General features: G+C 35.1%; 1 protein-coding gene across 2 annotated transcripts; it reads left to right on the top strand.

Moving 5' to 3' along the window:
• The first annotated feature begins 2,135 nt into the window (after nt 1-2,135).
• On the top strand, nt 2,136-5,685 carry LOC106326841. Of its 2 annotated transcripts, none has more exons than XM_013764795.1 (10): nt 2,136-2,490; nt 3,042-3,155; nt 3,394-3,507; nt 3,600-3,659; nt 3,721-3,841; nt 3,938-3,997; nt 4,059-4,531; nt 4,627-4,696; nt 4,795-5,260; nt 5,337-5,685. In XM_013764795.1, the coding sequence occupies exons 7-10, from the start codon at nt 4,389-4,391 to the stop codon at nt 5,558-5,560; spliced, it is 903 nt and encodes a 300-aa protein (XP_013620249.1). In that variant the 5' UTR covers nt 2,136-2,490; nt 3,042-3,155; nt 3,394-3,507; nt 3,600-3,659; nt 3,721-3,841; nt 3,938-3,997; nt 4,059-4,388; the 3' UTR covers nt 5,561-5,685. The 2 variants fall into 2 exon arrangements, with proteins under 2 accessions (XP_013620249.1, XP_013620240.1); XM_013764786.1 differs by having other exon boundaries at nt 2,139-2,490; nt 4,627-4,711.
• The last annotated feature ends 8,134 nt before the right edge of the window (nt 5,686-13,819 follow it).

The following is a 13,819-nucleotide window of genomic DNA, read 5'->3' as shown; positions in this document are numbered from 1 at the left end:
AATTTCTATATGTTTTCATGCGGCCATATGGTTATAATGCAAACCTAGCATACTGATTCTATATGTACAGGAGTGGAATTATGGAACCTCAATTTAAAACAATCAGATCATGCAAAGGTGATAATAATCAGATCATGTGTATAACATAAACATGTTGGTCAGGATGATATATGATGCAAACTGGCCACACGGCCAAGTAGATATGATGCACTCATTCTTAGCAATCGGATTCTATATGTGCAAGGGTAATATTAAAACATTCAATCAAGGTTTAGCAATTAAACAATCAGAGTTTCAGGTATGAGATTTAGCTGGACGAACAATAAGGTTCAATTAGGTTTTATCAAGACTAGCAATTAGATCAGTAATCAAAAATAATCAAACGGATTCAAGCATTACACAATTTAGGGTTTCGATCCAAAAATAGGGTTTCAATCATGAAAAACCAAAACAATCAGTTTCAAGGCTGATCCTATCAATTTTATTAATCAGTTTTAATGCTGATATTTATCAGTTTCAAGGCTGATATTAGCAAGATGGAATCAAGCAATCTGATTTTAGGAATACGCAAATTAGGGTTTAGGGTTTCAATTCGAAATTAGGGTTTTATCAATTAATCAGCTTCTAGCAAATAATTTTAAACCTCAGAACAGTTGATTATATCATGAAACTATTAACCTAGTATAATATGAAACCTCAAAACATTCAATTCAGATTATGCAATACATGGATTCTATTTTAGGGTTTATCAATTCGAATTAGGGTTTATATTATAACAGATTCTAACATACAATATTAAATCTCAAATCATTCAATTAGGTTATAAAAACTATCAATCCTAACTCACACGGATTTAAACCTCAAGTTTGGGTATACCATAAACCTTTGATGGGTTGAATGGACCACCAAGAGAATGAGCTTACGTGGACTGGTACAAACTGGAACCTTACGCGGACTGGTCCAAACTGTTTCCTTGCAGTCCGCGAGTTAGCTTAGGTTGAGCTGATCGGGATCGTTGGTACGCGAGCTGGTACTTGCAGTCAAAGAACTCGTAGATCTGGAACAGTTTGATCACGGACTGGAACAGGCTGATCGTACAATCTGGAATAGTTGAGGCGTACTGAAACTTGCAGAGATCAGTCCACAGATCGATCTTGTTGAGATCAGTGGTCGAATACAGATCAAGGTCATGATCAAAGAGAGGTGATCGATAGAGATTAGGGCTTTAGCAATGGAGAGAGATTTAGGGTTTATGGTCGATATTTTAGCTTAGGGCTTTAGAGATCAATCGTGCCGATAACGTGTTATAAATTAATGGGAGAAAGAGATTGTCTATATCTCATAATTATGGAGCCTTTTATATATATAGAGAATTACAATAGACCGTCATAGATAAATGAAAAGTATACAAATCCTAAAGTGATTAGGAAAAGAAAATCTTAAGCATTCAAAGAAAAAGAAACTGTCTAAGTAGAAATGAAATATGCCTATTGGTTATGGCATTCACAGATCAGATCATAACACTAAACTATTTTCTGATTTAATTCCACAATTTGGCTTAGTTTTGGTAGTTGTGATTTACTAATAAAAGCGTGTTAAAAAAATCACGTTAACCCTAGATAAAAATCCAATTATTAATCCGACCTTGACCAGAAAAACAAAACAGATCACATAATCGTTTATGAAAATCATGTTAACCCTTTTTTACAAAAAAAAAAAAAAATCATGTTAACCCTGATAAAATCGGGCTGGGAGGGTGATAGAGAGAGAATCGAGGGTTTGGTCGTGGCTTTACGATTCATGGGTAAGTTGAGAAATGTTGGTAGACGTTGAATGGAGTTATAGATTAGTCATCATTCATCTCACTGCACTTATCTTTCAAAATTGTTGCGTCACCAACAATTATCTTTCAAAATTATTTTGTCCCCAGTTTTTTTTTTTTTTTTGTTGAAACTTCATTTTTATAATTTTGCTCCTATTTATTATAGGGAAATTGGGGTCTATAACCAAACAAAAACGTCTAATTCATGCTCTAACCAATTTTCGTAACGGATCTATACACGGCGTCTCTTTTACATATTAATACTGTGTTGCCCTTTATTTCAACCGGTGAAACCTGAAGAGAAAATTAAATAAAAAACTTAATTATTATTGGTAAAAAGTAAATCGTGGCTTATCTCCTTTCAAATATTCAATTTTATTTATCTTGGTAACTTCGTCGAAGGTGAAAGGTCTCCGGCACCGAGTGGAGTAATTGCCTCGCAACCGCCTCGCCTCCGCTTGCTTCTCTGTGATTTTTGACATCTCCTTCGTCGTTTTAAACTTCCTTCTCTACTCCGCTTCTGAAATCAGGGCACAATCAAAACTTCCTTCTCTACTCCGCTTCTGAAATCGGGCACAATCGACGGCGTTAACCTTGTACCGCGCCTACCAACCCCGGTGTCTTCTCGACTTCACGCAGTCCATATCTCTCGGATCTCTTCACCGACGGTATGTTCTCGTGTTTTAACCTTCGCTTCTCTTCATCTGATGGTATGGTCTTTGCTATTTTGTCTTTATTCGGAAATAGTGTCATATAACTGTTGAATCTACAATACTGTAGCCGTTGCATGTCGGATCTGGTAGGTCAATTGGGGTCTACTAATTATAGAGTGTTGTCGTTTCCTGTGATGTTTTCAGTCTTTAGTAAATTTTAATTTTGAATTTTTCACCCAGAGATAATATGTATGAACTTGGTTCTTGGACTGTATATGGAATGGTTTATATTAGATCATTACCATATGAAGTAGAATTGTTGGATGGAATAAGAAGTGTAGAGACGAGGTTGTTCATTTGTTCGTATATGATATGGCATATACTATGTCTATACCATATGAAGTGGAATTGATATATGGAATAACATATATACTATGGTATTTTCTAGTTGATTGTATACATCATGGTTCATGTGCGATCTATACCAAACTAAGTTGACTGTATACATCATGGTTCATGTTCACACCCAAACTAAGTTGACCAGCATATTTTCTTGTCTTTTACAGGCATATTCCTCCATTCCAGCCGTTGGTGGAGTCTCTGCATTTTTGGGTGGTGCTTTGCCCCAGGTGGAAGCTACTTCCACCCAACCTCATGTTGATTCCTCTGTTGTTACCGAGGTTAGATCTCCCAGTTCGTGTGTTCCATTTCGCTCATGGTCATTTCCACTCATGTTCCATTCAGCTCATGTTTTATTCCACTCGTATTCCATTTCTTTGAAATGGAATATCTATACCGTTCCATTTCGTTAGGATTCTATTCCATGTAGAATCAATTTACATTTGCCGTGCCATTTGATTACTGTGACATTACACAAGTTACTAAACTTGTTTGCACTGTCTACTTTCTCCTTTGCAGGCACCACACCAAGTTGAATCAAATGTCTCAGACACAAGCACTGAAGCAGACCCCGGTTCCGTTGCCGAAACTATCCTGTTCCAACCAAGTGTTTCGCCCTCAGATCTTCATCAGGTGATCTCAAAGAACTTGATTTATTATAGGTGAAATGGTATGGTCTTATGCATACTTATGTGTATCTCCCTCGCATGTGTTCTGTTTCCCAGGAACCTTCATTCCAAACTGCGTTCTCATCCGCTTCTGGAGATAAGCCTCTTGTTGGAGAGGTATAGTTGTGTTTATATGTCACACTCCATGCTATTTGTGTTAATTTATATACCTTTTTAGGCAACTGAGGCGGATGCTATTGAGGTCAATACATGTGAAGTTACATCCCCAGTATCCAAAGTCTCTCCCCCATGGACACACCTAACCTTGTAGAAGACAGTTTGTCTGGGTTGGAGAAGAGGTTTCATATACACGCCACCTTACTGCCTCTATTCATATCCCCTCTTAGTAGACAAGCGGTATAACTATGTGCTTACAGCTACTATATGTTTTACAGTCTATGCCACATGAACCTCCTTCGTCATCTATTATTGATCCCATGCTACAAGCCGGAGAGGTAAACAATTATACAACATGTGCTTTTCCCACCTGCTATGGCTAAGGTATTTACACTGTAGGACGCTATTGGTGGGTCGGAAGATGCGAAAGCGGAGGAAGTCGTAACAAAAAAGAAAACGGCGAAATTAAAAAAGGTCTACCTATTCATGTTGTCTTATTTTAGCCTAGTACATATATAGGGGCTACCGCATTTTTACCTATATTAGGCTGGGCGTGGCGTGAAGCCAACAAACGTAGGGCAACCAAACGGCTTCCAACGCTACAGCAAACGGCTGCGTAATAGTCCCGACAGATACACGCCCACATAAGCACCTCGTAAAGACCCCGTAAGCAAGAAGACTACCGAAGGCCCCCGTAAGCAAGAAGCCCTCAAATGACCTCGTCGTGCAATGAAGGAGAAGGAGGCGGTATCCGCTGTGAAGTCAACTATTCCGATAACGGAAACAACTAGATTTGTTGGGGGTTTTACACCATTGCTCCCACCAACTCCTACTAGACGCGCTGCATTCCTGCGGGCAATTCAAAATGCTAAGTAAGTTCTATGTATCCCCTCGTACTTATATATTACTGTCCTTAGTTGTTTCAACAATTTAAGCGTACTAATGATGTGTTCCTCTTACTGTGCAGGAATCTCCCCGCTACTGAAGCTGATGCCTTCCAAATTGACACTTTGATGACTGTTTTCGAGTGCAGTAGGGTGGTTTCTCAGGAGGCCTTCACATTTTACAATTTGCTTATGTTCGTTTACAACCTCTCTAATTCAGTTGATAATCCTATAATTTTGTATGGTGATAGGCGATTGACCGTGTGGTTGCTTACATCCGCAAGCGCAGGGAAGGGCTTCCATCGTGTAGATTTGACTTTCTCGACTCTGCATTCTTTTCTGAGCTCCTTCGTAACTTCCCCGACTTTAATGCATGTCCATCTAAGGATTCATTCTCGTTTTCCCCATCTTTGAGGGAACAGTTTATCCACCGTCCGCAATGGTTTACGCATGTTGATATCCTCTACATTCCGGTGGTAGTAGGAGACGGCCATTGGGTTGGCATTATTGTTGATTTGAATATGTGGTCGATGTATGTTGTCGAAGGTAACTCCGCTTGTCCATCTGTGTTTGCTCTCACTTCTGTCATAACACCAATCTCCATTATGCTACCGCACCTAATCGGCTGTTACTGTATGACTGACAATGCGCAACAACTCCATTACGCGCCCCTGACTATGTCTCGGTTGGAGATTCCTTGTCTTGTGGAGCATCCAGGTTACATTCAAAGTTTTCTCTTTTATGTTGTAATATTTAACAGTGATGGAGGGACTAACGTTGTTGGCTTGCGTAGGTTGTTCGTCGGTGGTGGCCCTTATGTTTTTAGAATTGCATGCTATAGGCAAAGAATTGAATAGTGTGTACTTCAATGAAGAACATGTGCGGACTGCTGCAGAGAATTACGCCATTGAAACACTGCAAATGTGTCAGCCCGGATCAGTTCCTCCTGCTGAGTATCTTGCCATGTCTGCTTTATGTGTCTGTTGTCACATTTTCTTTCTCGTTTTAGCTACATAAGTCTTATTACTTAACGGCCTTGTTATGTATCTTTATTCGACTCCACTTATCCACTCTTGTTTCAGTTTCGGTGGTAGCTTGTTTGACTGGAAAACTATTTCATTAACTAAGTAACTATTCTATCTCTTGTTATTCCATTCTACTCAGTCGATGTTATGTACACCCCTGTTCCACTTGGCTCTATTAGCAGCAAACAACTGGATATTATACCTTCTCCATTATGGGCAGTACTTTACATATCCGAATGGTTTGGCATCATTTTCATGAAATACGTTTCAACACCTCAATTTAATGTTCCCCATGTTTGCCTAATTGCCTCATGAATAAAAGATTCTAACTCCTACCATAGTTCTACCATAGTTGCCATTTAATAGTTCAGTATTGGGGTGTGCACTTTTGGGATTGTCTTTCTCGTCTGTCAGCCTTTGGTGTCTTTCTCTTTAACTAAGAAGGTGATATTATATTGTTGTTGTAATAGATGGAATAGTGTTGTAAGAAAATTTATAGTTTAGGCTCAATGCTACTATATGTTACATTTATAAGCATAAAGTTATGGTTGCTTCCTAGGTTAGAGATTTTACCGCCTACATAACAGATTCTAACTCTACCCGTACTTGACATTGAATAATATATGTAGACTATTTATATGGAATGGATTCATGATATATGGAATGGTATAGTCTACTCATGTCAGAAGTAAGGTAAGATAGGCATCATTTCATTTACACAAAAGAGAAGGTCATTGGGTGTTCTGTACAACAATCACATTGTTTGGGATTACATGGGTTACATATGCCATACTATATACATTGAAAATACACCCATATATGTCATATCTGCATATATGTTTGTATTTAGCAACAAAATGCATTATCTCCCCGTTCAAGCTACTAGACCTGCCATATCTTAGCTGACAATGGCTTACCCTTATTTCACCCGGTTCCCAAAAAAGTGCTTCGAACTGCCTTCTGATGCCATCTCCTTTAGCTTACTTTTTTATATAGCGTGGCGGCAAGAAACCCTGTTGTGACCAGAGCGGCCACAATGTTTGCATCGCCGGTTTGATGAACTTTGACCAGATTTCTGCAACGTTAATTCCAAACTATAATTAGTTTCCATACTATACGGAACAATTATTCATACTATTTCAGCTGTAAACAGCTAGTGGCCATTTACTCCAGCGAATACGTTACCATAATCCCATCCGCACACGTCATCTACTATAAAACATGTTTAAGGTGTGAAGGATGTATTTTGTTTCTATTTCATCTAGAATGTGTGGAATGGAAATCAACTTAAGTACAATCGTCTTACGTATTGTCCGGTTTAGTATCACATAATGTGGTTTACACAATTAGTACTTCTAATTAATATTTTCTTAATACATCTGGGGCCACAGTTACCATCTTTCACGAAGTCATCGTACTCATATCAAAATTCCTTTCAGTTTCTACAAAAATACATGGCAATTTAAAGATCTTCATTTCATATGTGTCATGTAGAATAGAAAAGTATATGCTTGCGAGTTCCCACTTTCGATTGGGTTAATATTTTAGGGTTTGGGTTTATATTCCCCTCTTTGGGTATGATTACTTCACTTGGTTTGAATTATGGTAGACTGGTGTTGCCATTTGGGGCCAGAATTACCAACTTACATGAAGCCATACCCATATTAAACTACGTTTGAGTCTCTACAAGATTGGCTTTGCCATGGGTACTTGGCAATATAAAGTTGCTTATTCCATGTGAGTCATGTAGAATATAAATTCACATGCCTGATATTTTTCAGTATCAGTTGAGTTACGGAGGTTCTGTGGTTTCACTTGGATTAGGGTTTTTAATTTATGTGTAGTGTTTAGGGCTTCTTTGATACGGTTTATATTACCCTATTGGATAAGTTTAATATTTTGGGATTTGGTTTTATATTCTCCTCTTTGGGTATAGTTATCACTTGAGATGATTTGAATTATGGTCAGACTGGTGTTGACATTTGGGCCGAAACCTACCACCTTCCATGAAGCCATACCCATATCAAACTACGCTTCCCTTTGTACAATATTCGGTTTGGCATGTGTACTTGAAAATGTAAAGTTATTGTTCCACATGGCCATATGGAATAGCAATTCCTTTTCCTGCCGTTTCGAACTATCAGTTTACTTATGTCAGCTCTGTGGTTGCACTTGGATTAGGGTTTATATTTTGTGGTTTGGGTTTATATTTCCCTCTTTGGGTATATTGATTATTTCAAATGGTTTTAATCATGGTCGACTCATGTTCACAGTTGAGGACATAATTATCATCTTCCATGAAGCCATACTCATATCAACCTATGTTTGGGTTCACATTGGATCAGGGATCATACTACATTGTACAGTTTAGTACTTAATACGTTGTAGCCTATATGTCATGTGTGTGGCTTATTTCCATGTTATTTGTCCTATCCAGCCAGACCTATACTATTTCATTTGGAATGAGTAACAGTGTTCAGATATTGGTTTCTCCGTTACGATCACACATGTTCTAAAATGTGTACACTTCGTATTCCTTCATTTTATTTCCTCACATCAAATCACACGTGATAAATACAGCTGGCATCTCACCTGCGTTTTCTATGTGCGTATTTATATTCCACACAAAACAACCACGTTGTCTTTTTTATACATTGTAACTGGCTACTTGTAACAGCAATGGGCATAACCGGACGGAGAGTGATCAAAAAGCCTGACACTGAATTCTGTCAAAATCAGTGTTAACCACCCAATTTCACACCCAAAAATGGCTATTTCGCCAATAAGTCCTTTATTATATTGTCTTAGATGTTTCCATGCAAATTATGAAATTTTTATTTGGCTATCCACTGTCTTGTTCTCCACGTTTGCTTCTTGCTCGAATCATTATCTGTTATCATCACTTTCAACTGTATAAGTTGTTTCAACAACTCAAAGTAAATCACGAATGTCACTTGAAATAATGAGATAAACTAGACCTTGATCCGCGTGACCGCGCGGTATTTAATTTCAAATTTTGATTTATGTTTATAGTTTATTTTATATTTGTGTAATTGTATTACATTAAGTAAATTTATAATTTTGCGATTTAGCGTAAAATATATCACCGATATTGGGTATCATATAAACAAATCTAACATATATATATATATATATAATTAGATCTATGTGTAAGATATATAGCAAATAATTTTTTAGAATGATAAGTATATAAAATAGACAATATAGCAAATAATTTTTTAGAATGATAAGTATATAAAATAGACAACTATGGTTAGTATGTTATTAAAAAATATACATTAGTTATAAAATTGAAACTATATATAATGGGCTACTAAAACTGTAGAGTATATAATATGTGCTCATCTAGTGGGAATAATCCGTGAATTTAACTGTACAACTAGAGAAGAACCCGCACTAAAGCGCGGATATTTTTTCACTTTTATCATAATACTTATTCAGGTTATATTATACAATTTTCCAATTTGTAGATTATATTTTGTGTTATATACTATTTCCATATAATATGTTTTTTTACATGTATAGATGGTGTAAGTTTTCTAAGTGTAATGTTTCATATGTAATAATTTGGTGTTTTGATCCAGCCATCTATTAATCATATGTTTTTACTTATATTATGAGACAACTTTGTTTAAATTTAATATTATTGTAAACACAAATATATATATGGTGTCACAAACATATAGCTATAAACATAAAGATTGAAATGCTTAATTTGCATTAACAAAGTTACTGAATTTAAATAATTTAAATACCTATTAATTTTAGCCAAAAGATATTTGTTTTATATAATATTTATTATAGGCTTGGCCACATTCTTTTTGCATTATAATTGTTAAATTGTATTATTGAAAAATATACATGGTAAGTTGTGCTCTATATATTTCATATTAACATTAGGGAGTATACTGTAAGAAACAAATTGTAAGAAAATAATAATTGTTGTCAAAATAATAATAACAATTGTAAGAAAATAAAATTAATATGTAAATTTTATTAAACATGTCACATATTATTAATGAGCTTGATTTTTATTACTTTTTTAAAAAAGAATAATTTTATAACTTTAAGAAGATCTGGTAACTTAGTTAAAATCTATTTTCGTACTTTAAAGATTAATTTGTATAGATTTGGTAAAATCAAGTAGGATTGAGATATTTTAAAAACCGAATAATGTTCTAAAACAAAATCTAGGATGAATATTATAAATCACCGGATTTTTAAAAATCATAATTAACAATATTTTAAATATAATAAAATGGAAATTAAAAACTTATTTCATATAATGAAATGATGTTCATAGAATACTTTTAAAAATTATATTATATTATAAATAGGGTTGTTTTATATAGTCTACATATTTTTAAATGATCAGATATTAATGCACACAAGCTTACATTTTTAAATCTTACATTTCAAAACAAAACGTCTTTTTGCTTAGTATAGATAAAATGAATAACCAAGTATATATAAATCTAATAATTTATATAACTGAAAGACAAAAAAAAATTTGGTTATATGAAAATATTGGACGAATTCAATATATGAAATAATACTGTAAACAATCATTTATGGGTCCCTTGGATAGACTCGGTTAGTATGAAGTGTATATGAAATCTATGCGATGAATTTATCTTTTGGTTAAGTTCTATTGTATTTTTATTTGATCATATTGGTGTATAGGTTACTGTTTTCTTGACATTTGTATATTCAAAACAAATACGTGAGTCACCAAGATCCTATGTAAAATCCAATGGCACAAGATATGGAGTTAGTTAAGGTATTTCATTTTTTATATACCAATAACTATAAGTGCAAAACAGATTGTATTAATATAACCAATTTTTAAGGTCAACTATATTTATTATTAACAAAATAATAACAAAATAAAGAATAGGTCCAACAACGTATTTCCAGTAGATAAAAATATGACTCTAATTTAATAGATTAGATATTTTGGCTTTAAAAAAAATTATGGTTAGCAAACATTTAGGCAATAGTTTGGATTATAATTATTCACAATATTTGATATAGATATTGGGTGAACCAATCATTTGGTTTAAGTGGTCAAGAATTTTTGGATTGGATTTTGACATTAAATTTGCATAATTGTTGTAGATTGATGAGCAAGTCAAGGGAAAAAATATTTTCGAAATAAGTTAGGTGATTAAGTTTCTATATCTTAGAGCGATAATAATAATTGATAGAAAAATAATTCCTTATACTTATACTTTGTACCTGGGCTAAACCATTTATTGGCATCGTAAATAAATGACGGCAAAGTATAATTAATGTCGATTTTTATTTGTCATCGTTTCCATTTTTGATGGCAAAATTTTAGTTAGGAATATGCATTAATCAGAAAAGACAACATTATTAAAAGGAAAAATTATTTATTAGCTCAGTGGCATTGTAATGTAAATAACTTCAAAAACTTGGGAACATTTTTCTAGGGTGAACTTCTAGGTTCATAAACCAATAGAATTATGCTATTTCATATTTGATATCTTTTAAAAAAGGAAACAAAATATTGTCAAATTATATTATGTTTTTAAAATAAAAAGATAAAATAAAATAAATAAAAAACAGTAATAATTACAAAAAATAAAGATTTTAAAAAAATATATTTTTAACGTCGTCAGCAAAACATTAAACCCAAAATCCTAATCCCTAAACCCTAAACCCTTGGATAAACCCTTGGATAAATCTTAAATTCTAAATCAACAACACTAAACACTAAAACACTCAAGGGTTTAGGGTTTAAGATTTAGGGTTTAGGGCTTAGTGTTTTAGTGTTTTAATGTTTAGTGTTTTAGTGTTTTTATTGTTTTTATTGTTTTTATTTAGAGTTTAAAATTTATCCAAGGGTTTAGGGTTTACCCAAGGGTTTAGGGATTAGGATTTAAGGTTTAGTGTTTTGCTGACGACGTAAAAAATATTGGGAAAATTTTACTTTTACACTTTGTTTAGTACCACTATTCATATATACACTTAGAAGGAGGACATTTTCAGAAATACCTAAATCATTAATAGGCAAAAGACAAAAATAACCCTCTCCCTAATTTCCTATCTCTTTCTCTCTCGAGTGAAAGCTTCGACAGAGCGGCGGCAACGCGACGACGGCGACGAGATCAAGCGACGACAGTGAGGAAGTCGAGCGACGACGACGAGATCGAGTGTATCCTCTCTCATGCACGAAGAAGACGAGATCGAGTGACGAGGGCGACGAGATCGAGCGACGACGAGATCGAGCAAGAATCACAACTTGTAAGTAATTTTCTCAGATTTTGTTGTTTCGATATAAGAGAAAGAGTTATCTATTAATAGTCGGATCTAAGAGAAAGATTTCCGATAGTGAACATTAAGTTTTTGAAAATTTATAACTCTTTATAAATCTAAGTTTTAGGACGACGGCGATTCTAACAACGACGACACTCACGGTGGCCACTCTCACGACGAAGACGAGAAAAGGTCTTCTCTCTCACTAGTCACGACGTCTCTGGAAAGAACATCCGGTGACGACGAATAACAATCACACTACACGATTCAAAATCTCATCTCAAAAATGTCGTCTTCTCTTCACGATTCTCCTCTTCGCGATTCTACTCTTCACGATTCTCCTCTTCGCGATTCTCCTCTTCACGATTTTCCTCTTCATGATTCTCATCTTCACGATTCTCTACAAGTAAGTTCCTAAATTTGGGTATCTTTTTGTTTGTTTCAAGTCCTTTTTTGAATTTGTAATTTATGTTATAAGAAAATAGAAGAAGATTGGTTTAGGATTGTCATGTTCCAAGTTAGATCTAAGAGAAAGAGTATCGATAGTGAACATTGAGTTTTTTGAAAAATTATAAGCCTTTATAAATGTGGGTTTCAAGTAATTATAAGATGCGTGAACTCAAGAAGTGTTGTCTTGTATTGCAGTTGGATAGCAACGAGTTTTGCACAACCTTGAGATTGCCTGGGAGAGTTTATGAAGCTGGAGAACCACCAGATAATCCCAAAGCGATAATCCATTACTCAAAGATTGATTATGTCGAGAAGGTAGAAGATATATTAGGAAAAGAAGAGTTCTCTTTGATAGAGAACTCTCACATTGGGAGCATTTTGAAGGTGGTTAAAAGGAGTAGGGTTCAATTTTCAGAAGAGTTGTTCCATTTTCTAATGCAGAGAAGAGTATTGACGCAAGGAGAGGATCTCTGGCTAACTTTCTCGGACCAGCCTATGAGGTTTTCACTAAGGGAATTTCATCTGACAACAGGCTTACATTGTGAGGAAGATCAAACAATAACAGAGCCGCAGTTCAAAATAATGAAGAAGCCATACCTTTGGATGCTGGGCAAGGATGATAAGTTTACGGTGAGAACGTTGTATGAAATATTTAAAGAGAAAGCACGAAGCATGCCAACACTAGAAAGAGTATCCCTTGGAACAACAATAATCACAGAAGCGGTAATTATGGCAGAAAACCCGAGTTCTAAAATCCCGAGAGACAGATTGCAGCGTTATATGAACTATCGCTTATCCAAGGTGGCTTGGGGTAAAACTGCTTATAGCATCTTGATGAGAAGTGTAAAACGTTTGAGTGCAAGTTCCTGGACAGGAGATAGTTATGAAGTGAGTGGTTTTGCGCTAGCCATAAATTTGTGGGCAATGTCATCAGTGAATGTGCTTGGTAAATCTTTGGGAAAACCATGCGAGACATCCTCTTCTTCAGATCCGCTGTGTCTACATTGTGACTCAACAAGAAATCCGACAAAACTGAAGTGTTAGAGCTGGAGAAGATAAACAATGTGAGTTTTTATAAACGTCTATAAATATATTCGTATTGTATTGTTTGAAAAATGGATTTCTAGGGACTCCTTGAAAAGATCCACAAATTGGTGTCTTGTAGGGATTGTAAATGTGACGTGTGTTTATAAAAGATTGTAAATGTAGTATTATAGGGACTTATAAATTAATATATATGAGGTTTACAGAGATTTGTTTTATTTATTATACATGTTGAGGTTAGCACAGTGATTGGATTGGCTGAGGAATACAAACATTTGGTGGGGGCAACACATAGTAACGATGCTGACTTTCACAGTATTGTGAAACTAGTTCAACAAGGATACAAAATGAAGAGAAGCGATTGGGAGCAAGGTTTTGTGGATATGTTTGTTGCAACAGAAGATATAGGTCAACAACGCAAGACAAAAGACGAAGATGCAGAGCATGGTGAAGATCT

This window comes from Brassica oleracea, chromosome C1 (assembly GCF_000695525.1).
Source record: "Brassica oleracea var. oleracea cultivar TO1000 chromosome C1, BOL, whole genome shotgun sequence".
NCBI lineage: Eukaryota > Viridiplantae > Streptophyta > Magnoliopsida > Brassicales > Brassicaceae > Brassica > Brassica oleracea.
Note: the sequence above shows the minus strand (reverse complement) of the source record. Positions and strands in the feature narration are given on the sequence as shown.

What these genes read in the sequence shown, in the direction of transcription:
- LOC106326841 (XM_013764786.1), top strand. Translation starts at nt 4,389, where the DNA reads ATGAAGGAGAAGGAGGCGGTATCCGCTGTGAAGTCAACTATTCCGATA. An exon ending in GTAGGGTGGTTTCTCAGGAG is followed by an intron (nt 4,712 to 4,794) that starts GCCTTCACATTT and finishes GTATGGTGATAG; the next exon opens with GCGATTGACCGTGTGGTTGC. An exon ending in TTGTCTTGTGGAGCATCCAG is followed by an intron (nt 5,261 to 5,336) that starts GTTACATTCAAA and finishes TGGCTTGCGTAG; the next exon opens with GTTGTTCGTCGGTGGTGGCC.